Source organism: Thalassophryne amazonica, chromosome 10, assembly GCF_902500255.1.
Source record: "Thalassophryne amazonica chromosome 10, fThaAma1.1, whole genome shotgun sequence".
NCBI classification, from domain to species: domain Eukaryota; kingdom Metazoa; phylum Chordata; class Actinopteri; order Batrachoidiformes; family Batrachoididae; genus Thalassophryne; species Thalassophryne amazonica.
The window spans coordinates 99,470,607-99,495,689 of record NC_047112.1 but is presented as its reverse complement, the minus strand read 5'-3'; the positions used below and the strand labels follow the sequence as shown (position 1 = coordinate 99,495,689).

The following is a 25,083-nucleotide window of genomic DNA, read 5'->3' as shown; positions in this document are numbered from 1 at the left end:
GTTCCCCCAGAGGAGCTGGAGGTGGTGTGTGTGTGGATCGGGAGGTCTGGGCGGCTTTGCTTGAGCTGCTGCCCCCGCGACCCGACTCCGGATAAAGTGGAAGAAAATGGATGGATGGATGTATTCTGTTTTATTTACATTTTACACAACATCCAAATTTCATTGAATTCGGGTTGTAAATTAGATAATTGCCAGTTTCTTTTGTTAGTTATTCTTTTGTCTACTATTTAATTCTCGACAGTAGCCTGCCTGAACTATCCAAAAACAGTCTAATCTATCGTTTCAACAATGTAAACAGCCAGGCCATAGTTCAGATTTATCCTTGTTGAGACCATCTCTTTTATTTGGACCAGATTTTGGTTCTTTCATCTGGGCTGTTGTCAAAGGAAGTCTTTTACACATTCTGTTTTGGATCAGGCCAAACCATTGTCTGTACCGTGCCAGTAGTCAATCAATCAATCAATCAATTTTTTTTATATAGCGCCAAATCACAACAAACAGTTGCCCCAAGGCGCTTTATATTGTAAGGCAAGGCCATACAATAATTATGTAAAACCCCAACGGTCAAAACGACCCCCTGTGAGCAAGCACTTGGCTACAGTGGGAAGGAAAAACTCCCTTTTAACAGGAAGAAACCTCCAGCAGAACCAGGCTCAGGGAGGGGCAGTCTTCTGCTGGGACTGGTTGGGGCTGAGGGAGAGTAGTAGTAGTGAAAGTAGACTGACTGATAAGGTGGCTGGACAGGTCCCCCCGCCTCATTTCTGCAAATATGTCATTCCACACTCTAAAATCTTCCCTTTCCACCCTATGTTTTATTGACCTTCCCCCAGCAGAATGTAGCATCTCTATCCAAAAACAGTCATTTCCTTCTTTAACATATGCTGTGTGAATGGCTGCCTACAGAAGTGCTACAGTTGTGTCACTCTGTTGTAAAACCCTGAAGACCTTCAACTTAAAAGCGTGCTTCAAAGATGCTGCTGCTCAGGGAGGTGGGGAAAAAAGAGATTAATGATGGGCACAGAATTAGGGAGCCACAGAAGCAACAGATAAAGCTAGATCCTGGAATTAATAACTTCAAAGCAAATGGCCATTTTAAATCAAATGACAACCTCTTTCCAAATGTTGTAATACAGACAACAAACTAACACCTATCTTGGGCAGTTTTGCCCATTCCTCTTTGCAGTAACTCTCAAGCTCATCAGCTTGGTTGGGAAGCACTGGTGCACAGTAATTTTCAGATCTTTCCAGAGATGTTCAGTTGGATTCAGGTCTGGGTTCTGGCTGGACCACTTAAAGACTTTCACAAGATTTGTTCTGAAGCAACTCTTTTGATATCTTGGCTGTGTGCTTAGTGTCATTATCCTGCTGAATGATGAACCATTGCACCAGTCTGAGGTCAAGAGCGCTCTGGAGTAGGTTTTCATCTAGAATGTCTCTCTACATTGCTGTATTCATCTTTCCCTCATTCCTTACTAGTCTCCAAGTTCCTGCAGCATGATGCTGCCACCACCATGCTTCACTGTAGGGATGGTGCCTGGTTTCCTCCAAACATGATGCCTGGCATTCACACCAAAGAGTTCAATCTTTGTCTCATCAGAGTAGAGAATTTTGTTTCTCACGGTCTGAGAATCCTTCAGGTGCCTTTTACTAAGGAATGGCTTCCATCTGGCCACTCTACCGTACAGGCCTGATTGATGGATTGCTATAGAGATGGTTGTCCTTCTGGAAGGTTCTCTTGTCTCCACAGAGGAATGCTGGAGCTCTGACAGAGTGACCATCGGGTTCTTGGTCACCTCCCTGACTAAAATCTTGGTGGGACTGGTGTGCCAGTAGATTTTCCTGCTTAGTCCAGTACAGGCATTCAAATGAACAGTCGGGGAAATTAGTACAATTCCACAATAATCATTTAATGTCCTTCTCAAAATCAGCAGTTTCACAGATAAAGTTAACTATTTACAGCTATATTAGGCCTCATTTATACTTTGGAAAGGAACAGCATCAAATACAACAAAACGCTCAAGTTCCTGAGCAAGGAACATTTCACCATTTGACACCAATTACACACACAGTACATCATACTGAACTGCACTGCCATTATCTTCAGCCAAACAGATCCTGGGGTTCTCAATGGCACCCCCTTAACAGAATAGAAGATATCACCAAATTTAGACTCTTTCAAAATATAAAACAATGGAACATTGTGTACATACTACAATGTTCACACCACCTTCCAAAAAAAAAAGAGAGGGAGAGAGGTTGTGTGTGAGTGAATGAGTTTGGGGGTTTCTAAGATGAGTGGGGGACTGAGTGATCATATGTAAAGAGAAAGAGAGAGGTGTGTGTGAGAGAGGCCAAAATCGAGAGGAACGACTCACCTTGAACATAAATTATACATTACTTTTTCTCCCTTGTCTTGTGGTTGATTAAATATTTTATTCTGTTGAAATAATGTCTTTTAACTCAAATTTGTATGTGAAATGCAATTTTAAAAAAGGACCTAAATTAGAAAAATGATCTGTGGGAGCATGCCCACCACACACACACACACACAATTTGCCACTCACTCTCCTGTAACTGGGTTTACCGAAGACTTGTCACAGAGTAGTGTAATATATGAAGTAAATTCTACATCATTCTACAGTAAATGTCCAAAATGAAGACATTTAGTTTCACATATTGAGTGAGAATGCTGTCATTCGCTGTGTATTAACAAACATTTGAGTGGTTTTGATAAAATTACAGTAAAGGAGGGAGGCCATGATTTCAGTTATCCCGAAGGAGGGGAGAAATGGAGAACATTGTGAATCATACAGACCTATCTCTATCCTAAATGTGCACTATAAAATATTTACCTCGTTATTTCCAAAAGGTTCGGAATGTTTATACCCGATTTGATGGATGAGCTCTGACTGGTCATCAAAGGAAGGCAGACTCATTATAACATAAGGTGCACCTTGCATATAATAGACCAGATTCAAAAACAGGACTTGAGCGCTGTTAGCCTTGATGCAGAAAAGGCCTTTGACTGCGGCAATTGGGAATTTTTATATCAGGTGTTGGCAAGATTAGGATTTAATACACAATTAATACAGTGTATCAGAACATTGTATCAGGAACCTACAGCCAGAATCAAAATCAATGGTCATCTAACTGTTAAATTCACTTTAAAACGTGGAACACGTCAAGGTGTTGTCTTGGTCCAACATTATTTGCAATATTTATTGAACCCCTGGCACAGGCAATCAGACAGAACAAACATTTAAAAGGTATCAACATAGGACAACAGGAACACATCGTTGGGCTTTTTTCAGATGACATCGTTGTATATCTCCAGGACTCTGACAGTACTTTTCCTCAATTAATGACAACTTTGGACTATATTCAGGATATAAATTAAATGTAACAAAGACACAATGTCACTAAACTATTCCCCCAACCCAGAAATTACTGTAAAATATAGAATTAAATGGAACGCTAAAACAATAACGTACCTTGGGGTAGTAATAGCAAAAAAAAAATTTACCGTCTTCAAAATTAACTACAGCTAGATCAATGATAAAACCCAGAAAGACTTTAGATGATGGTCTGCTTTTAACATGGATTTGGGCACACAAATTGAGGTGATGTATATCATACTAAGATTGTTATACCTTTTTCAAGCCATTCCACACCAGATCCCAGAAACACAATATAAGTCCTGGTACAAATGGATTTCTAGATTTGTCTGGGTCAGCAAAAGACCAAGAATTGGGTACAAAAAACTGCAATTAAGTAAAGAAGAGGATTTATCTTTGGTAAACCTGAGGGAATATTTTTATGTAGCTCAAGTGAGATCTCTGGTTTACATATGTATGAAAAGATATAATTATTCCAGAAGACTAGTTTGTGTAAAATATTGTTGCTTGTAAAAAGGTGATTACTAAGAACTGATACAAACCGGACTCTCCATGGCTCAAACAATGGAAAGAAATATTTTTAATGGAGATGACCTTCACCCTGAGGTGTAGAGGAGACACAGTGTCGGACACAGAAACGGATAGACACTGATAAATCAGCTGTTGCTCCATGCCGTGCAAATGCTCTAAAGCAAATGCTTACATAACTGTCATTTGAAACTTTCTGTACATGACAAAAATATAAATTTAACACATCACTTTACCAACTCGGCAAGATGCTGTCTTTCTTCCAAAGTCATTGATATCAGTGAGTGAAACCCTGATGTTTCAGGGTCAGTCCACAGCTATGCCGTGCATCAACTTGGGTGGGGGTGGCGGGTGGTGTTCCATTGCGTGTGTTCTTCCACATCAAATTCCTTTTGTGAAAGACTGCATAAAAATAAACATTTTTACAGTCATTGAAAGGGTTGCTTTTAAAAAAAAAAAAAAACAAGCATCTCTACCCGTGTTCTGTCAGTTAAAATTGAGGCACTTTCTGTAGTAATGTCTGGCACAAACTGTGCGGTCAGTCTGCTGAAAGCAGATGAGGAGACACACCATGTGACATTCTCCAGCCTCTAGTATTGGCTGTGAGTCAAACACGCTCTAGAGTAGTGATGCATTTTACAGATTAGAGTTTGTACTTTCCGGAATGAAGTGTCTGTGACATTCCGTCGCTGGTTTATTAATAGAAACATGACGAAAAACAGAGTTTGATGCACCAATATGTTCAAGGCCGCCAGATGGCTAAATCACAGGTTATGTTTCCAGGTCCATCTTAGTCTCTCTATTGAAAATGATCAATAATGCTTGAATGTATGGTCTGTTTTTTCCCCCTTTATTTTCTTTTTCACTCTGCTCACAGTGCTCTGTGAAGAACTGCACCACTCCATTCCATGTGACGTGTGCGTTTGAGCACACTTTGGAGATGAAGACCATCTTGGATGAAGGAGATGAAGTCAAGTTTAAGTCTTACTGCCTCAAGCACAGCAATTCCAAAACATGCGAAGCAGGCCTAAGTCCAGCTCGCTCTAAAGCACCTGATGAGGCAGGGAAAGTGGGACAGCGAGCACAGAGACTGCAGGAGCTGGAGGAGGAGTTCTACACTCTAATCCAGCTGGAGGAGCTGGCCCAAGCCCTGGTTCTCTCCAAGCGCCTGGTGGACTTCATCTATCAGTACTGGAAGCTGAAGCGGAAAAGTAACTTTAACAAAGCACTGGTGCCCCCTAAAGAGGAGGAGGAGAACATCATGCTGGAGCCTCAGGAGGACAGCATCCACACACGCATGAGGATGTTCATGCACTTGCGGCAAGATTTGGAGAGGGTGGGTTCTGTCGTGCATGTATCTCCAGCACGTCGCTAGCTTGCACCCCGCCAGTCTTCATGAATTGTACATAAATCTGAAAACTTCATTGGTCACTCAGTAAACTTTAGATTTCTATCCAATTTAATTCAGACATGTCTCACCCCTCTTCTTACACAAAATGTTTATTTGCCAATTAGCTGTCAAACAGTTGCACTGCTGTCAATGAGTCCAAGTCGGATTAACATTTGTCCGCTCGATACTGGCGAGTGAATGGCGCTATCAGACCTGTGCTTCATCTCCCTCTCTTGCCCGACGTGACAAGTTCATTTTCAGCCACATTTAGAATTAAATCTGCTTAAAAAGCATCGTATTTCTGTGATGCTCATGGGGCAGCAGAAAAGTTTTTCTGATTACAGTTTGTTCATGTAAATGGGGAATCTTCTTCACAGACTAAAGTTAATTATGGAGTTCCACAAGGTTCTGTGCTAGGACCAATTTTATTCACTTTATACATGCTTCCCTTGGGCAGTATTATTAGACGGTATTGCTTAAATTTTCATTGTTACGCAGATGATACCCAGCTTTATCTATCCATGAAGCCAGAGGATACGCACCAATTAGCTAAACTGCAGGATTGTCTTACAGACATAAAGACATGGATGACCTCTAATTTCCTGCTTTTAAACTCAGATAAAACTGAAGTTATTGTACTTGGCCCCACAAATCTTAGAAGCATGGTGTCTAACCAGATCGTTACTCTGGATGGCATTTCCCTGATCTCTAGTAATACTGTGAGAAATCTTGGAGTTATTTTTGATCAGGATATGTCATTCAAAGCGCATATTAAACAAATATGTAGGACTGCCTTTTTGCATTTACGCAATATCTCTAAAATCAGAAAGGTCTTGTCTCAGAGTGATGCTGAAAAACTAATTCATGCATTTGTTTCCTCTAGGCTGGACTATTGTAATTCATTATTATCAGGTTGTCCTAAAAGTTCCCTAAAAAGCCTTCAGTTGGTTCAGAATGCTGCAGCTAGAGTACTGACGGGGACTAGCAGGAGAGAGCATATCTCACCCGTGTTGGCCTCCCTTCATTGGCTTCCTGTTAATGCTAGAATAGAATTTAAAATTCTTCTTCTTATAAGGTTTTGAATAATCAGGTCCCATCTTATCTTAGGGACCTCGTAGTACCATATTACCCCATTAGAGCGCTTCGCTCTCAGACTGCGGGCTTACTTGTAGTTCCTAGGGTTTGTAAGAGTAGAATGGGAGGCAGAGCCTTCAGCTTTCAGGCTCCTCTCCTGTGGAACCAGCTCCCAATTCAGATCAGGGAGACAGATACCCTCTCTACTTTTAAGATTAGGCTTAAAACTTTCCTTTTCGCTAAGGCTTATAGTTAGGGCTGGATCGGGTGACCCTGGACCATCCCTTGGTTATGTTGCTTTAGACGTAGACTGTGTTTCATAATTATTGTATGGCCTTGCCTTGCAATGTGGAGCGCCTTGGGGCAACTGTTTGTTGTGATTTGGCGCTATACAAGAAAAAAGTTGATTGATTGATTGATTTGGGGTTCACGTTTATGTTCTGAGTTGGGGAGGAACAAGAGAATAAGTGTTAAATTTCTCTCTGTCTCACAGCAAAGTGGTAATGTGAGTTTTACAAACATATTGTAATAATACAGCAACAGGCTACTGTTGGCTGTAGCCAACACAAAATACAGCAGTCTCTTGCTGTGCATGCCAAACACTCCCAAAACGCACTCTTGTCACGGTTCTCTACCCTGCAAGGCATTCTCAGACACCTCAAAACACACACAATCCCGTTGATCATATAGTAATATGACCAATTTTACAGCATGGAGTTGAAAAGCTACAAAGGTGCTCAAGTGATCTGCAATTCATGGAAGAAAACTGCACCTAACATTTGTTTAGAGGTTGGTTGTATAAAGAAGTGGAGCTCGTTGAGGGACAAATTGCTCCAGAAAAGGGGGGGAAATGTTCAGGAACCATAGACTGTGTATATATACTAAGAACAGTGATGGTGTAGGCGGAAAGAAAATCCTTCTTTGTTCTTCATGTCGCGTCCCCTAATATTCTTGCACAAAATTGCATTACGACACCCACCAACGTGATGGGGAACTTTGAAAGGGTGACGACCATGTTGACAACATTGCATGGCCGTCGAGTTGCGGAATTGTAGAGGCATAAATGAGGCTCGGCAAGCATTTATTTATTTATTTCAAATTTGTGGCCCGGCTATTAAATGAAGCGGGCTCACTCTTCAAGTCCAGGCATTAATCAAGGAAATGCGGTATATTTAAAAAAAAAAAAAAAAACTTTGAAAAACAAGAAACCAGAAAGGAGTTGCTTTCTTTGTGAGATACTAGGAAAAAAATGCATACATGAATGCAAAATGCACATGGGTATGAATTAAATATACTTGTGATGTTTTAATGTAAGATGTGGACATCAATAATTTGTAAATGTTAAGGCAAAACGAGCATAGTGAGGTTGTTTGGGTTGAAATAAGGTACAAAAGTAAATGTAAAACATGAGAAGTTCTCACCCATTTTCATATTGTAAAAGTAGCTCTCAGCGGAACAAAAGTTGGAGACCGCTGATCTACATCTCCTTTCCAGCAGGGTATATAATATACAGTATTGTTTAGAATAATAGTAGTGCTATGTGACTAAAAAGATTAATCCAGGTTTTGAGTATATTTCTTATTACATGGTAAACAAGGTACCAGTAGATTCAGTAGAGTCTCACAAATCCAACAAGACCAAGCATTCATGATATGCACACTCTTAAGGCTATGAAATTGGGCTATTAGTAAAAAAAAGTAGAAAAGGGGGTGTTCACAATAATAGTAGTGTGGCATTCAGTCAGCGAGTTCGTCAATTTTGTGGAACAAACAGGTGTGAATCAGGTGTTTCCTATGTAAGGATGAAGCCAGCACCTGTTGAACATGGTTTTCTCTTTGAACGCTTGAGGAAAATGGGACGTTCAAGACATTGTTCAGAAGAACAGCGTAGTTTGATTAAAAAGTTGATTGGAGAGGGGAAAACTTATATGCAGGTGCAAAAAATTATAGGCTGTTCATCTACAGTGATCTCCAGTGCTTTAAAATGGACACAAAAAAAACAGATGTGTGGAAGAAAATGGAAAACAACCATCAAAATGGATAGAAAAATAACCAGAATGGCAAAGGCTCACCCATTGATCAGCTCCAGGATGATCAAAGACAGTCTGGAGTTACCTGTAAGTGCTGTGACAGTTAGAAGACGCCTGTGTGAAGCTAATTTATTTGCAAGAATCCCCCGCAAAGTCCCTCTGTTAAATAAAAGACGTGCAGAAGAGGTTACAATTTGCCAAAGAACACATCAACTGGCCTAAAGAGAAATGGAGGAATATTTTGTGGACTGATGAGAGTAAAATTGTTCTTTTTGGGTCCAAGGGCTGCAGACAGTTTGTGAGACGACCCCCAAACTCTGAATTCAAGCCACAGTTCACAGTGAAGACAGTGAAGCATGGTGGTGCAAGCATCATGATATGGGCATGTTTCTCCTACTGTGGTGTTGGGCCTATATATCACATACCAGGTATCATGGATCAGTTTGGATATGTTAGAATACTTGAAGAGATCATGTTGCCTTATGCTGAAGAGGAAATGCCCTTGAAATGGGTGTTTCAACAAGACAATGACCCCAAGCACACTAGTAAACGAGCAAAATCTTGGTTCCAAACCATCAGAATGAATGCCTCGCAGATGTGAAGAAATCATGAAAAACTGTGGTTATACAACTAAATACTAGTGTGGTGATTCACAGGATTGCTAAAAAAAAAAAGCAGTTTGAACATAATAGTTTTGAGTTTGTAGCGTCAACAGCAGATGCTACTATTATTGTGAACACCCCCTTTTCTACTTTTTTTTTTTTTTTTTTTACTAATAGCCCAATTTCATAGCCTTGAGAGTGTTGTCACGTGCCCATGGCTCAGAGGACAGTGACAAGGAGACACAAACGAGAGGATTAGGAAAATATAAGTATTTATTTACAATAGTTTAAGTCAGTAAGTTAAAAGCTGTGCAAAAAGGTGCTCTGTTACCGGTCGGCGCAGCGAGACGTCCTAGAGAGAGGGAGAGAACAAAATGAATTAGTTGGGCCCACTTAAATAAGAGACAGGGACACCGGGCCCAGGTGCCCCTGATTATGGGTTTGTCCCGCTACAGGACAGCGGGGGCCGTCACCCCCCCCCCCCCCCCCCCCAAAAAAAGGGAAGTCCACCTAAGGACTTTCCAAACCAATTGCAAAACAGCACAATTTTGTTTTGTTTTATTAGTACTACATTATTTTTTTTGTTGTTGTTGCACCAAAATTACAATATTATTTACAGCTTCCCTATATTCAGCCATATCTTTTTTTCTTTACAAACTACTTTAAAATCTGATAGGACTAAGTTTTTTTTTTTTTCTCTTATTTTCCATTGTCAAACAAGAGAAGTTCTACCATTTACAAGGAACCAAATTAGACTTAGCTATACAAGGCTAAAGATGACACCAATTGGTAAGGTCACAAGCTTAGCACACGTCCTCTGCTGCACCTCCAGAGTTCCGGCACCTGAAACTGGGGAGAGGCAGAAGAGAGACAGCCACAAAAGTTAAGGCAACTTTCCCTTTTTTTTTTTTTTTTTTTTTCTTCTTTAAACTGGCGCACGTGACAAAGCATCAGCTAACAAGTTATCAGAACCTTTAATATGACGAATGTCTAAAGTGAACGCCTGTAAAAACAGATCCCATCGAATTAGACGTTGATTTGGACTTTTCAGAGTGTTTAAGAACGTGAGTGGATTATGGTCTGTATAAATGATCAAAGGACCATCACCGCAAGTCACATAAATCTCAAAATGTTGAAGGGCCAAGATAAGCGCGAGAGTTTCCTTCTCATTTGTCCAATAATTTAATTGATAAGAGTTAAACTTTTTAGAAAAGTAACAGACTGGTTTGTCAACTCCATCGTGCTCTTGGAGCAAAACAGCATCAGCTCCAACTTGACTAGCATCTACATGAATTTTAAATGGCCGATCCATTATGGGAGCAACAAGGACTGGCTCAACGCATAACAGCGACTTGACATTCTTGAAATCGGTCTGACAAACGGTAGACCACTGACAACCAACAGTACTTCTCAACAAATTTGTAAGCGGAGCAACAACTGTTGAAAAATTTGGACAAAAACTTCTATAATAGCCAACCAACCCTAAGAAACGCATCAACTCCTTTTTAGTAGTCGGAGGCGGATAATCCAAGATTGCTTGTACTTTTGCATCAACTGGTCGCACTTCCCCCTGCCCCACTACACGCCCCAAATAAGTTGCCCAAGCGAACTCACACTTTGCCAGATTGACTGAGGCGCGCAGAGGAAAGGCGATCAAATAAGGCACGGATACGCTGGACGTGGTCATTCCAAGTGTCACTAAACACTAGTACCGTACGTCGTCAAGATAGACCGCACAACCTTCCAGACCAGATGTTACCATGTTCATTAACCTCTGAAACGTTGCTGGTGCATTTCGCAGGCCAAAACTCATCACAGTGTATTCAAATAAACCAAATTGAGTAACGAAAGCGGAAATCTCTCTTGCACGGGCAGACTTCCCAACCTGGCAATATCCCTTTAGTAAATCAAATTTGCTCACAAATTTAGCAGAACCAATTTGGTCAATGCTATCTTCTATTCATGGTAACGGATACGAATCTGGTTTTGTCACTTTATTTACTTTTCGACAGTACAAAAACGTGGCCATTTGTCTGACTTATCCACCAGCATGCTCGGAGAGGCCCAACTGGAGGATGAGGGGACAGCTATGCCGTTGTCCAGCATATACTGGACCTCAGCCTCCATTACCTTACGTTTCTGAGGAGCACACCTATAGAACCACTGTTTGATTGGAATGCGCTCACCAACATCTATGTCATGCTCTATCAGGTGTGTTCGTGAAGGTGTATCTCTGAACAACTCTGGATAGGAGTCGATCACTTCTGTCAGTTCAGCACGTTGCTCCGGATACAAGTGACTGAACAGCGACTGAAACTTACTCAAGGTCTCAGAGTTCTTAAGTCGTCCACACATGAGTCATCAGGCCACTTCACATCCACCTCCTCCTGGGCAGGAGCCTGCTGACCTGAGGGAAAGGAGTGGACAGTGAGAGCCGCAAAAGCGACACTACTCTGCGGAGCCGCATCACCGCGAGAATAGTATGGCTTGAGTAGATTGACATGACATAATCGCTACACCTTTCTGCGATTAGGTGTAGCGATCATGTAATTATCCGAATCCCTGCTCTCAACAACATAAGGGCCAGAGAACTTAGCCTGGAACAGTGAATTAGTTAAAGGGGTCAAGGCCAAGACCAGCTCCCCTGGGCAGAACTCTCGACATTCAGTTTTACGATCAAATACTTTCTTTATTTTCCCCTGTGCAGCCTTCAAGTGTTCCTGTGCTTTTTCTACAGCCACATACAAACGATGGCGAAAACCATTAACATACTCAATCACATTTTTAGGGGGATCAGAGTCCACCACCAAACCATCCTTTAGTATGGCCAGTGGACCCCGCACTGCATGTCCAAACACCAAATCATTTGGACTGAATCCAGTGCTCTCTTGCACCACCTCCCAAGCTGACAACATAAGCCATGGCAACCCTTCCTCCCAGTCACCCCTCAATTCTGTACAGTAAGCTCTTAACAAGGACTTCAAAGTCTGGTGAAACCTCTCTAGTGCCCCCTGGCTCTGCGCATGATAGGCGGACGCAACATTGTGTTTTACCCTCAACTGTTTCAAAACCCAGGCAAAGACACGGGACATAAATTTGTGCCCTGGTCAGACTGTGCAACACGTGGGATGCCAAAAATTGACATGAAATTAGACAAAGCTTTAATGAGTGACCGAGCTGTAATTTTACGTAATGGATATGCAGCAGGATATCGCATTGCTTGGCACATCACTGTTAACAAATAGGAGGAGCCAGATTTTGAGGGAGGATGCGGACCCACACAATCTATGATAATGTGATCAAAAGGCTTGCTTATGGCTGGAATGGGACACAGGGGTGCAGGCTTAAGTATTTGGTTTGGCTTTGCAGTTAACTGACAAACGTGACAAGTTTTAATGTATTTTGACACATCACGTTTTAACCTAGGCCAGGAAAAAAAAAAAGCCATGGGCTGTCACAGTATGCATATAATGAATGCTTGGTCTTGTTGGATTTGTGAGACTCTACTGAATCTACTGGTACCTTGTTTCCCATGTAACAATAAGAAAGATACTCAAAACCTGGATTAATCTTTTTAGTCACATAGCACTACTATTATTCTGAACACTACTGTATGTGTGAATTTGTTGTTATTGTTATTACTATTGTTATAATGGTAATATTTAATGACTCATAAATTAGGACATTTTATTTCTTTCAGAAAAATACTTAGTCACCATTACAGTCAGTATTTAAAAAAAAAAAAAAAAACACGCCTAAATCGTCATTGTATAATCAGATACGCGCACACACCAGACAAAAGTAAAAGTCCCAATGCTTTTGTATGGTTTTCCATGTAATAAACACCGTATATACCAGGTTTTGTGCAACAGATTTTCGTCCACATTGGACAAAACGTGCCATTCCATTGCAATGTATTCCCATTTAAAAACTTCTTGCATCTACCGGACAGAGCAGTCTGGATGTGCCCAGTAACAAGAGGTACAAAATGAAGTTCACCTCTGTGCTAGCAGAATACAAAATATATAAAGTACAGCAGGAGAGCCCCTGCCCTGCAAGTTTTCCACGTCTACGTACTCAAGTCACACCTGTTTTTTTTAAAAAGTTGTGTCTTCCAGCTCTTGATTGGCTGAGCACATCTGATAGTTAATTGCCTGGGAGTGAAACATGGAGAGTTAGAAAACATGCAGGGCAGGGGCCCTCCAGGACCAGGGTTGGGCATACCTGCGTTACATACATATAGTATAGATTTTGTCCATTTTATACATATAGCAGATTTCAGTTGTAACGGACAAAATTCACTGGTCCACCTGAATCCATTTTGTGAGTTTTACTCTGTAATACGAGGAAAAAGTAACCAAAACGGCTCAGAAGCACAAACAAGTCATTTATTTATTTATTTATTTTACAGTTTTCTGCCAGCTATAAACAGACAATTAGTAATTAGACATCTAGTACTCAAGAACAACTCTTGAAAATGTCATGCATCCAGCATGAATAGGTCAAAAGTAATGACTTATTGAACTTAGCATCTTTTCTGTGCCACTCATTTTTACAGTAAAATCAGGGTCAAGCTGCATTTGTAAAGCCCCAATATCTCAAAACTCAGTAAGGACATAAGACTGAAATTTTGTATATTGTTTACTTGGAAAAATATTATCTTGTGAAAGTTTAGAAAACTAATCGGAGATTGTCAGCCTGAAAAATTTTCTGAAACCTGGTCATTTGAGGTGCATTTACCGTTACCTAGCAAGTTCAGGCTAACAGGCTAATTTTGGTATAGGTATTTGGTTAACTTGTATTTTTTGTGGACTGGGCTGCAGGTTTTCGGAATGGGTGGCTTTGATGTGGGTATTAAACATTACGACTGACATATTGTCTCAGCAACTGTGGCACCATCAGTGGAGTTAATGTCACCAAGGTTTCAGTAGTTGCTAATTGGTGTGAACATACAATTTAAATAATCAAATTTCTCTCAGTGGAAATACTGGACCACAGACTTCTTAGATGGACTGCAACAGAAAGCAAGCCATGTTGTCTATATTTGTAATTAAGTTGTCTGAAGACAAGATCAAGTCCATAGCAACTAGCACTCACACATTAGCCTAGCAGAGACTGTTTAAAGCGATGCCTGTGTGCATGCGCACACTGGAGGTTGTCGCTTGGATTTATCACACATGGGAAAGGTGCTTTTTTTTTTTTTTTAAATGGAATGCAATTCAAAAAAAATTCTTTATTACATTGTTTTTCTAACTGTTACAATTTGTATTTCAATCAATCAATTTTATTTATATAGCGCCAAATCACAACAAACAGTTGCCCCAAGGCACTTTATATTGTAAGGCAAGGCCATACAATAATTACGTAAAAACCCCAACGGTCAAATCGACCCCCTGTGAGTAAGCACTTGGCGACAGTGGGAAGGAAAAACTCCCTTTTAACAGGAAGAAACCTCCAGCAGAACCAGGCTCAGGGAGGGGCAAACTTCTGCTGGGACTGGTTGGGGCTGAGGGAGAGAACCAGGAAAAAGACATGCTGTGGAGGGGAGCAGAGATCAATCACTAATGATTAAATGCAGAGTGGTGCATACAGAGCAAAAAGAGAAAGAAACACTCAGTGCATCATGGGAACCCCCCAGCAGTCTAAGTCTATAGCAGCATAACGAAGGGATGGTTCAGGGTCACCTGATCCAGCCCTAGCTATAAGCTTTAGCAAAAAGGAAAGTTTTAAGCCTAATCTTAAAAGTAGAGAGGGTGTCTGTCTCCCTGATCCGAATTGGGAGCTGGTTCCACAGGAGAGGAGCCTGAGAGCTGAAGGCTCTGCCTCCCATTCTACTCTTACAAACCCTAGGAACTACAAGTAAGCCTGCGGTCTGAGAGCGAAGCGCTCTATTGGGGTGATATGGTACTATGAGGTCCCTAAGGTAAGATGGGACCTGATTATTCAAAACCTTATAAGTAAGAAGAAGAATTTTAAATTCTATTCTACAATTATTTGAAGTCAAAACTAATTCCCCAGTCCCATATCATGTTTTTAGTGCAGCACAAACCCCATATTTGCTTTGTATGTGTTTTGCAGGTGAGGAATTTGTGTTACATGGTGAGTCGGAGAGAGAAGCTGAAGCTGCTGCAGAGTAAAGCTCAGGAGCAGATGTTCAATTTGCATGTGAAGCTAATGAACCAGGAAGTGTCTGTCGGTGAGGTATCATTTATGATGATCTGTCATTGGAAGCACAGTACAAATATTCCAGCATTAAGTACCCAAAAGGTTGTTGGGTTCAGCTGTTACATTTAGAATCTGTTCATGTTAACGTATAATATTGAGTCCAAAATGCTCTAACTACCTTTTGAATCATTGGGCTAAAACATTAAAACAAGCAGGAAACTGGTGTGGCTCAGGCAACTATTGTGTGAATTGTTAAAAATCTCATACATGCCCAAAGACTTGGATGTTGGGCTGAGCACTAAACATCCTCGGCTGTCTGACGTTTGATCTCCACTCCAAGGTATAAATGTATGTGCCAGTCACTGCCAAGAGAAAACTTATCTGGAGTAAACAGAGGGCTACCAAATGATGTAGGCCATCAGTAACCATCAAAAACTGCAGACAGATTCCAGATCATTATTTAATTCTGTGATGTACACAGTTTTGCGTGTTTTATTGGCTTACTGTAAAGGGTATATACAACCCCTGGCAAAAATTATGGAATCACCAGCCTCGGAGGATGTTCATTCAGTTGTTTAATTTTGTAGAAAAAAAGCAGATCACAGACATAACAAAAAACTAAAGTCATTTCAAATGGCAACTTTCTGGCTTTAAGAAACACTATAAGAAATCAGGGAAAAAAAATTGTGGCAGTCAGTAACAGTTACTTTTTTAGACCAAGCAGAGGAAAAAAAATATGGAATCACTCAATTCTGAGGAAAAAATTATGGAATCATGAAAAACAAAAGAACACTCCAACACATCACTAGTATTTTGTTGCATCACCTCTGGCTTTTATAACAGCTTGCAGTCTGAGGCATGGACGTAATGAGTGACAAACAGTACTCTTCATCAATCTGGCTCCAACTTTCTCTGATTGCTGTTGCCAGATCAGCTTTGCAGGTTGGAGCCTTGTCATGGACCATTTTCTTCAACTTCCACCAAAGATTTTCAATTGGATTAAGATCCGGACTATTTGCAGGCCATGACATTAACCCTTTGTGTCTTTTTGCAAGGAATGTTTTCACAGTTTTTGCTCTATGGCAAGATGCATTATCATCTTGAAAAATGATTTCATCATCCCCAAACATCCTTTCAATTGATGAGATAAGAAAAGTGTCCAAAATATCAACGTAAACTTGTGCATTTATTGATGATGTAATGACAGCCATCTCCCCAGTTCCTTTACCTGACATGCAGCCCCATATCATCAATGACTGTGGAAATTTACATGTTCTGTTCAGGCAGTCATCTTTATAAATCTCATTGGAACGGCACCAAACAAAAGTTCCAGCATCATCACCTTGCCCAATGCAGATTCGAGATTCATCACTGAATATGACTTTCATCCAGTCATCCACAGTCCACGATTGCTTTTCCTTAGCCCATTGTAACCTTGTTTTTTTCTGTTTAGGTGTTAATGATGGCTTTCGTTTAGCTTTTCTGTATGTAAATCCCATTTCCTTTAGGCCGTTTCTTACAGTTCGGTCACAGACATTGACTCCAGTTTCCTCCCATTCGTTCCTCATTTGTTTTGTTGTGCATTTTTGAGACATATTGCTTTAAGTTTTCTGTATTGACGCTTTGTCTTCCTTGGTCTACCAGTATGTTTGCCTTTAACAACCTTCCCATGTTTGTATTTGGTCCAGAGTTTAGACACAGCTGACTGTGAACAACCAACATCTTTTGCAACATTGCGTGATGATTTACCCTCTTTTAAGAGTTTGATAATCCTCTCCTTTTGTTTCAATTGATATCTCTCGTGTTGGAGCCATGATTCATGTCAGTCCACTTGGTGCAACAGCTCTCCAAGGTGTGATCACTCCTTTTTAGATGCAGACTAATGAGCAGATGTGATTTGATGCAGGTGTTTTGGGGATGAAAATTTACAGGGTGATTCCATAATTTATTCCTCAGAATTGAGTGAGTCCATATTTTTTTCCCTCTGCTTGGTCTAAAAAAGTAACCGTTACTGACTGCCACAGTTTTTTTTTTCCTGATTTCTTATAGTGTTTCTTAAAGCCAGATAATTGCTATTTGAAATGACTTTAGTTTTGTGTCATGTCTGTGTTCTGCTTTTTTTCTACAAAATTAAACAACTGAATGAACATCCTCAGAGGCCAATGATTCCATAATTTTTGCCAGGGGTTGTACTAGGGATACTCCGATCAGGTATTATGTTGCCGATACTGATCAGCCTGGAGTACGGATCACCAATACTGATTGTACTGACTGGCTGTAAATTTTTCCATTTAGCTATGCTACTGGCTACATGACCCAGAAAAAAGTAACCATAAAATTGCCTTAATTTAGGCCGAAACAGGTTTTTACTTACTTCTTCAAAGGAAAGCATACAAAAACCTTGCAGGCACAATGTGACAGCTATTCGGTCAAAAGGACAACTGAAAAACACCTAAATTTACCTGCCATCACTAACGCAATCTGTAACAGATTGAAAACATTAAGGCTGTAAAAAGTGCAGAAAGTCAAATGAATAAAATGAATAAATCAAATAGTCAAGTAAAAAGGGATATATTCAAAGTCAAATGCAGATTGCATTCAAATAAACTATCATAAGTTACTAAATCACAAATACCTGAGCATACAGCTTACAGTTTTGTGGGCATTGTCAAATTAAAAAAAACACAAGTGTTTACCTCTTTCTTTACGTCCCGGTAGCACGTAGCGGGGCTCCAAGTTAGAGACCAGTCGGCAGAACCTGGTGTCTTCCACCACTGAGAGGCTGGTCATCTAACCCGATGAATTCAGTTATTGTTCAAGTTATTTGCTTAGTCTTCTGAGTGTCATACTCATACGGGCGAGTGTTGCTAAGCTGCGTTAACTGCCCGTTGCTGCTCTGACAAGTGTTTGGTCTTTAAATGTCTGATTAAATTAGTTATTTACCGTACTTCCTGCACAAGGTATTTTTTTTCTTTACGTGTTGCGGGATGCAAACTTTACATCGCTCTAACTTACTGTATAAAAGTTCCACATGACAGACATGTTTGTTGGGGTCTGCCGCCGCGTGCCTGCGCAGTGTGACGGAAACAGGTGGGGGGGCAGACAAAACACTGCACACAGGATCTCTACAGGCTGCAAAGTATGAGCTACATGATATCAGTTTTTGTGATTGCGAATGAAAGGTATTGATCAACATACGCCAATCACATAATTTTTCGTGGGAACTGGTTGGCAAACCCACCACACTGTTTTACAGCCTTGTGTCCTAGATGGCAACCACCCAAACAGACAACAGGTCCATTACCATTTTTTTGAAAGTAGCCATCTGTTGCAGCCAGGTGATACATCCCCTTGGCTTTTTTTTTTTTTTTAAAGGCATTAAGTACTGTCGTGGCTGTATGTTAGATCATGCACAGACAAACATGCCACCTGGCATAAAATGTCATAGCTAACATTTCCTCATGATGTAAGTGGTACCCCTCATCTGAGTCTCCCTAAATAACACTTTACAGTGCTGTGAAAAAGTGTTTGCCCCCTTGGCCCTTTACGTTAGATTTTTAGATCGAAGAAATTGTGCAAAGTGCAGGTTTTGAGTGTTGTATCACCAGTTAGACAGCTTCATAATGAGATTTGATGTTTTGTTGAAAGAAAATTATTCTCTGTGCAACTCCACTATGAAGGCAGGAGTGGTGATACAAAATGCAAAACTTGCACTATGCACAATCTCTTCAATCACAGCCACAGAAATCTATAACTTCTTCAGGGTTGTCCTGGTGTCTTGGTGGCTTTCCTCACGCTTCACCTTCTTATACAGTCACTCAGTTTTTGAGAACTATCTACTCCACACAGATTTATCATAGAGTACTATACTGTTTATATTTCTTCATAATTCATGTAAATAATGTCCAAGACATAGTCAGTGTCTTGGTAATGTTCACGTATCCATCCCCTGAGTTGTCCAAAGAAAACTGTATATAAAAGTGATGGTTTACATGTGCTATACTAAAGGGGGCGCTTACTTATTCCAGGGCTGTGAAAACTCCGCGGGATTCCGCGGATTTCATCATGGGCGGGGTGGGTGTGGGGGGGTGTTAGTGTTGTACTCTTTAATCGTGATCGTTACTGAGATTTTAAAATGCTTATCGCAAAGCGTTCTTTTTTTTTTACGACATCATGCGAGCTTTATAAGTCCGCGGACACTGATCTGTATGTTACAGATACAAAACAGTTTCCTCGGATCCGCGGAGTTTCGAGGAGAAAAAATGCCACTCAAAGCCTGACTGTTACGACAGTTGTCGTAAAGCGGGACTGGTTGGTTGCTGCGGTGACACTGTGTGGCTCCTGTGTGAAGCTTAGCTAAACGTAGCATGTGGACATCGCAAACTTTTAGAACTTTCAAGTTTTTAAAAGAAGAATTTTGCAGCATGTCTGTGTCACGGAGCGACATAAGACAGAGCGAAGATGTCGAGAAAGAGGGTTTGAAAAAGTCTGACAAGGACAAGAATCCGTGGAATGGTTGCTGGCTTCATGAACACACCTGAAAGATAAACGGGAAAAGCGAACTGGTAATTTTTTTTTCTCTCTCTGGAAAATAAACATTGTGCTATTCAAACAGAATTTCAGAAAAGATTATGTGCCTCTTTCTTTCATTAATCAAGACTTTTTCATTGAAAAAAAAAAGACATTGTGGCTTTGAATGAAATTAGGCTACAATGAATTTACACAACAATGTCAATTAGTTTTTATTAATGTAGACTTTTTTCATGGGGAAAAAAAGACACTGTGGCTTTGAGTGGATTTACAGGAATTTACACAAGAATGTGTTTTGTTTTGTTTTTTTTACTGTAAGGTATGTTATTGATACTTTACCATGATTTTTAAAATATTCTACAAGCTTTAGCTGTGGTTTTTTACATGATTTAACAGTCTTCATAAGTTTCATGTAGTTTAATTGTTCTGAGTTAATGCATAATTTGGTTTACAATTAAAAGGAAAATTATTCCAGGTCTTACTTCCACGTCATATTCTGTTATTCCAACATGATCATTGATGGTTCTAATGAAACGTTGAATCTAGGATAATTTAAATATGCACTAATTTTGAGATTTGTTCTTCCAGGAGATGTTGAAAATGTATCAGTAGATGAAAATTTAATTTGGTTTCTGTGGCCCCACAAGCAGTGGTGGGCACAGATAACCAAAAAATTAACTTCGATAACAGATAATCAGATAACTGAAAAGTTATCTTCGATAAAGATAAAACAGTAAACCACCCAAAAATGTATCGTAAGTTACAGATAACCGATAACAGATAAATTCCAATACTATCTCTGGCACATTTACAACTACTAATAAAACAAATTTAATAGCTTCTAGTAATATTAAAAGTAACAACAGATATATCAACTTATTGTTCAATATAAAAAGATGAACACTCGTTTTGCTGGCCTTGATATGTTGCGCTTTATAAAATTGTTCATGGACTGGCACCTTCCTACCTGGCGGACTTGGTTAAGCCCTACATACCTGCGAGGCCGCAGGGCTTCTGTGTTCCGAGGATGAACAAAAAGTCTATGGGGTATAGAGCCTTCTCCTACCGTGGTCCAGCTCTTTGGAACGCTCTACCTGCTGTTATTCGGCAGTCTGACACGGTGGAGATTTTTAAATCAAGACTGAAGACCCACTTTTTTAGATTGTCTTATCATTAATTTTTTTAATCTTTGTGTTTGCTTTGTAATTTCTTTTCATTCTACTGTGTTTTATCTTTTTACTGTGCTTTTCTTGCTTTTAATTTTGATTTTAGATTAATTTGTGTTGTGAATTATGTGAAGCGCCTTGGGGTGACTTTGTCGTGATTTGGCGCTATATAAAGAGCCAACCGATTCAACTACAGAAATTTTTGAAGCCACATAGTTTTGAAGAGTACATGGACTTTGTTTCAAAGCCTAATTCCACAGTTCCAGGGTGGGAACATTTTGGACCGAAGTCAAATCAGCGGGGAGAACCCAACGTGAACGAGCCAGTATGTTGACTTTACAGCCCCAATTCCAATGAAGTTGGGACGTTGTGTACATTGTAAATAAAAACAGAATACAATGATTTGCAAATCCTCTTCAACCTATATTCAATTGAATACACCACAGAGACAAGATATTTAATGTTCAAACTGATAAATTTTATTGTTTTTGTGCAAATATTTGCTCATTTTGAAATGGATGCCTGTAACACGTTTCAAAAAAGCTGGGACAGTGGTATGTTTACCACTGTGTTACATCACCTTTCCTTCTAACGACACTCAATAAGCGTTTGATAGCAATCTGGATGGTCTCTTTCCTCTTTTGTCTGGAGGACACAACGTCCATGATTTCCAAAAACAATTTGAAATGTGGACTCATCAGGCCACAGCACACTTTTCCACTTTGCGTCTGTCCATTTCAAATGAACTCGGGCCCAGAGAAGGTGGTGGCGTTTCTGGATGTTGTTGATGTATGGCTTTCACTTTGCATGGTAGAGTTTTAACTTGCACTTGTAGGTGTAGCGACGAACTGTGTTAACTGACAATGGTTTTCTGAAGTGTTCCTGAGCCCACATGGTAAGCTCCTTTACACAATGATGTTGGTTTTTAATGCAGTGCCGCCTGAGGGATCAAAGGTCACGGGCATTCAATGTTGGTTTTTGGCTTTGCCGCTTACGTGTAGAAAGTTCTCCAGATTCTCTGAATCTTCTCATTATATTATGGACTGTAGATGATGGAATCTCTAAATTACTTGCAATTGAACATTGAGAAACATTGTTCTTAAAATGTTGGAATATTTTTTTTTTCCCCGCAGTTGTTCACAAAGTGGTGATCCTCGCCCCATCTTTGCTTGTGAATGGCTGAGACTTTTGAGGATGCTCCTTTTATACCCAATCATGACACTCACGATTAGTGTCCTCAGTTCCTAAACGCTTGAGTGTTGTTAGAAGGAAAGGTGATGTAACACAGTGGTAAATATACCACTGTCCCAGCTTTTTTGAAATGTGTTGCAGGCATCCATTTCAAAATGAGCAAATATTTGCACAAAAACAATGTTTATCATTTTGAACATTAAATATCTTGTCTTTGTGGTGTATTCAATTGAATATAGGTTGAAGAGGATTGCAAAACATTGTATTCTGTTTTTATTTACATTTTACGCAACGCCCCAACTTCATTGGAGTTGGGGTTGCATTTTAAACCAGTGACAATGAAAACTAGAAATGCAACCAACCTGAAAATGCAGCTTAAACATCACCATCCCATCCAGTTTTCCCAGTTGGGAACAAAAACTGCAGACTGATGTGGCAAGCCCCCCCCCCCCCCCCCCCCCCCAAACCATATTATTATGCTATATCATATCAGTAGCATAAAATCATCTTAAAATATTGTCAGCAATAATACTGCAATATTATTGTGATATGATATTCTTAGGCAATATATCATCCAGTAAAATTTGCTATTAGGCTTACTTCTCAGGACAGAGCCCAGAAAGTCTGGAAAGTCGGTCTGTAGGGGTCAGTGCCTGCCAAAAATAGTCCCAAGGAAAGAGAACTGGTGACTGGCACACGGGCAGCCAAGGCTCTCTGATGTACGTGGGGAGCAAACACTTGCTCGTGTGGGCCAGTTCAACAGAAGAACTACTGTAGCTCACATTACTGAAACAGTTGATGTTGATTCTGATAGAAAGGTGTCAGAACACATGGTGCCTCAACAGGCTGTTTTGCTGGCAAAGGAGTGACTTGCACAATAAGCCAGGTGGTCACAGTGTTACTATGGCTGATTGGTGTAGATGATGGCATATTTGTTTTTCCACTTAGAAAATGTAACATTACAAAAAGATTTTGTCAAGCTGAGAAGTATTCGTATGTGTTGTACTATACTGCTGATATATTTATAATTGAAACTCCTTGTTCAATCATACCTGCAATGTCAACATGTTTTTTCCCCCTTTTTTTTTTTTTTTAACAAGGTCTTCCTCCTTCATTTCCAGTGGAGAGTACGCTGTGTCATCCACCTCCAAGGATAACTCTAAAGCTGAAAATGCCAAAATCCTCAGGGCGTGGAACAGGAACTTCCAGTACAAAGTCTGTTAATGGTCCGCTCTGCCCGGACAATAGTGGGAATGTTGCTGGTCACGATCGTGAGGGACTTGGTCAGGGAAAACCTCAGCTACATGGCCGAGGCAAGAGAGATGAGCACTCTAACGGCCTGCTGTCTTCCTCAAGTCACTCAAGTAACCTGCCGTTGCCCGTTAAACCAACAGGAAAACCTTTAGCTCTGCATGCTGCCCTCCATGGCCACTCATCGAGTAGTAATGGCAAACATGACCCAGACAGAGCAAATGCTGCCAGAACTAACGGTGTCTTTGAAAAGTTGGTGATACAGAAAGATAATTCTTGCCAGACACCCAGTCATCAGGATGGTCCTAAAGAGGGTTTAGGGAAGGGTGCATTCCGCAAGGCTGCCATGGAACACTTTGGTAGATCCTTCAAAGAGGCAACCATTAGTTTGGTGCGGACGACGGAGGACCTGTGGCTCTCTGACAAACTGAGCCGTAAGGACTCGGCCAAAGAGAAACTATGGGCTAAGCCTGTGACAGAAAACAAAGCTCGAAGCAGGCGTTCATACCAGGAAAGTGACGGGTACTGCCCTGACGTGGAGCTGAGTGACTCTGAGCCAGAAGCCAAAGGAAGGCACCGGCGGCAACTCAGGCTCCCGCCACCAGGTGCACCCAGAAGTGACTGTCGCAAAGGAACAAGCCAAGAGAAGCAGTCTCTCGGTTCCAGAGCCCCAATGCACAGGTGATGGCTGTCTGCTGCCTCTGTTTGCTATCACTGTCATCCCCCATCTGAAGACATCATCAGGGATCAGACCAAGCTGTGGTGCTAACTCTGCCATGCACACGGGGCACCACAGTACGGAGTCCGGAGAGGATTCTCTGTTGCCATGTGTCATTGTGCAGCTTCAACATGGTTTGAGACAATTAATTCTGCTCTGTTTTCTGGGATTGTCAAGCCTTTCTTTTTATTTGTACTGAACACAGATTTATCAGTCCCCTACACCCACACACACACACACACACACTTCAAATTAGCCTTTGCCTGAAACTGTTGTACATTTGATTGAATGTATGCCAACATCACAAATGTTCCACTGTTCTTAAATGAAACTTGAGATGCCTGCTTTGTCTGAGACCATAAATTAAAACTGATGTAGCAGACAGAAATTTGATATCTTGTATATTATGTTATAGGTGACAAACTGCTGAGTCATGACTTAAATGAGTTGTTACTTCTGTCAATACAATTTGACACTTCAGATTCTTTAGCTTTGCAGGCAAAGAGATACCAAACAAAAAGGAAGACTACCGGCTGTCTCCAAACAAATATGTGTACAAGCAAAGATCATTGTGTTCTCCATTTGTCCTCCAGTCATGTAGTTAAATGTAAATGTGGCTACATGACATTTTCTGGATCTGGAATTTTTGGTTTTTGTAGTCATCACTACATAACTGGTTTCACAATCATCCCATAATTGGCCTTTATTATTGCCAAAATTGAACTTGAAATGCCTTTTTATTTTTATTAAGTTTCTTTTTCTTTTAAATGTCTGACATTCGGTGTACTTGATGACAATAAATTACATGGCATAACTGGTTTCCACACGATTGTGACAATTTTTTGTGTGTTTAAGGGTTGTGAAATCCATCTTCTACCGCTTAGTCCAATTAAGGGTCGCGGGGGGCTGGAGCCTATCCCAGCAGTCATAGAGCGCAAGGCGGGGTACACCCAGGACAGGACGCTAGTCTGTCGCAGGGCCACAAACAGACACACCCACACACACCTAAGGACAATTTTAAAGATTCCAATCCACCTAACCTGC

The 25,083-nt window shown here is 40.6% G+C and overlaps 1 protein-coding gene across 2 annotated transcripts in view; it reads left to right on the top strand.

Moving 5' to 3' along the window:
• Nucleotides 1-24,865, top strand: part of jade3 (jade family PHD finger 3) — a 49,364-nt gene extending 24,499 nt beyond the window's left edge. The window contains exons 10-12 of one of the 2 annotated variants that reach the window (XM_034180611.1): nt 4,801-5,259; nt 15,097-15,214; nt 23,171-24,865. In XM_034180611.1, coding sequence (XP_034036502.1) covers nt 4,801-5,259; nt 15,097-15,214; nt 23,171-24,006 — 1,413 coding nt within the window. In that variant the 3' untranslated portion in view covers nt 24,007-24,865. Of the gene's footprint in view, nt 1-4,800; nt 5,260-15,096; nt 15,220-23,170 lie in introns of both variants that reach the window. The other variant, XM_034180612.1, reaches the window with a different exon arrangement.
• Nucleotides 24,866-25,083: the final 218 nt, after the last annotated feature.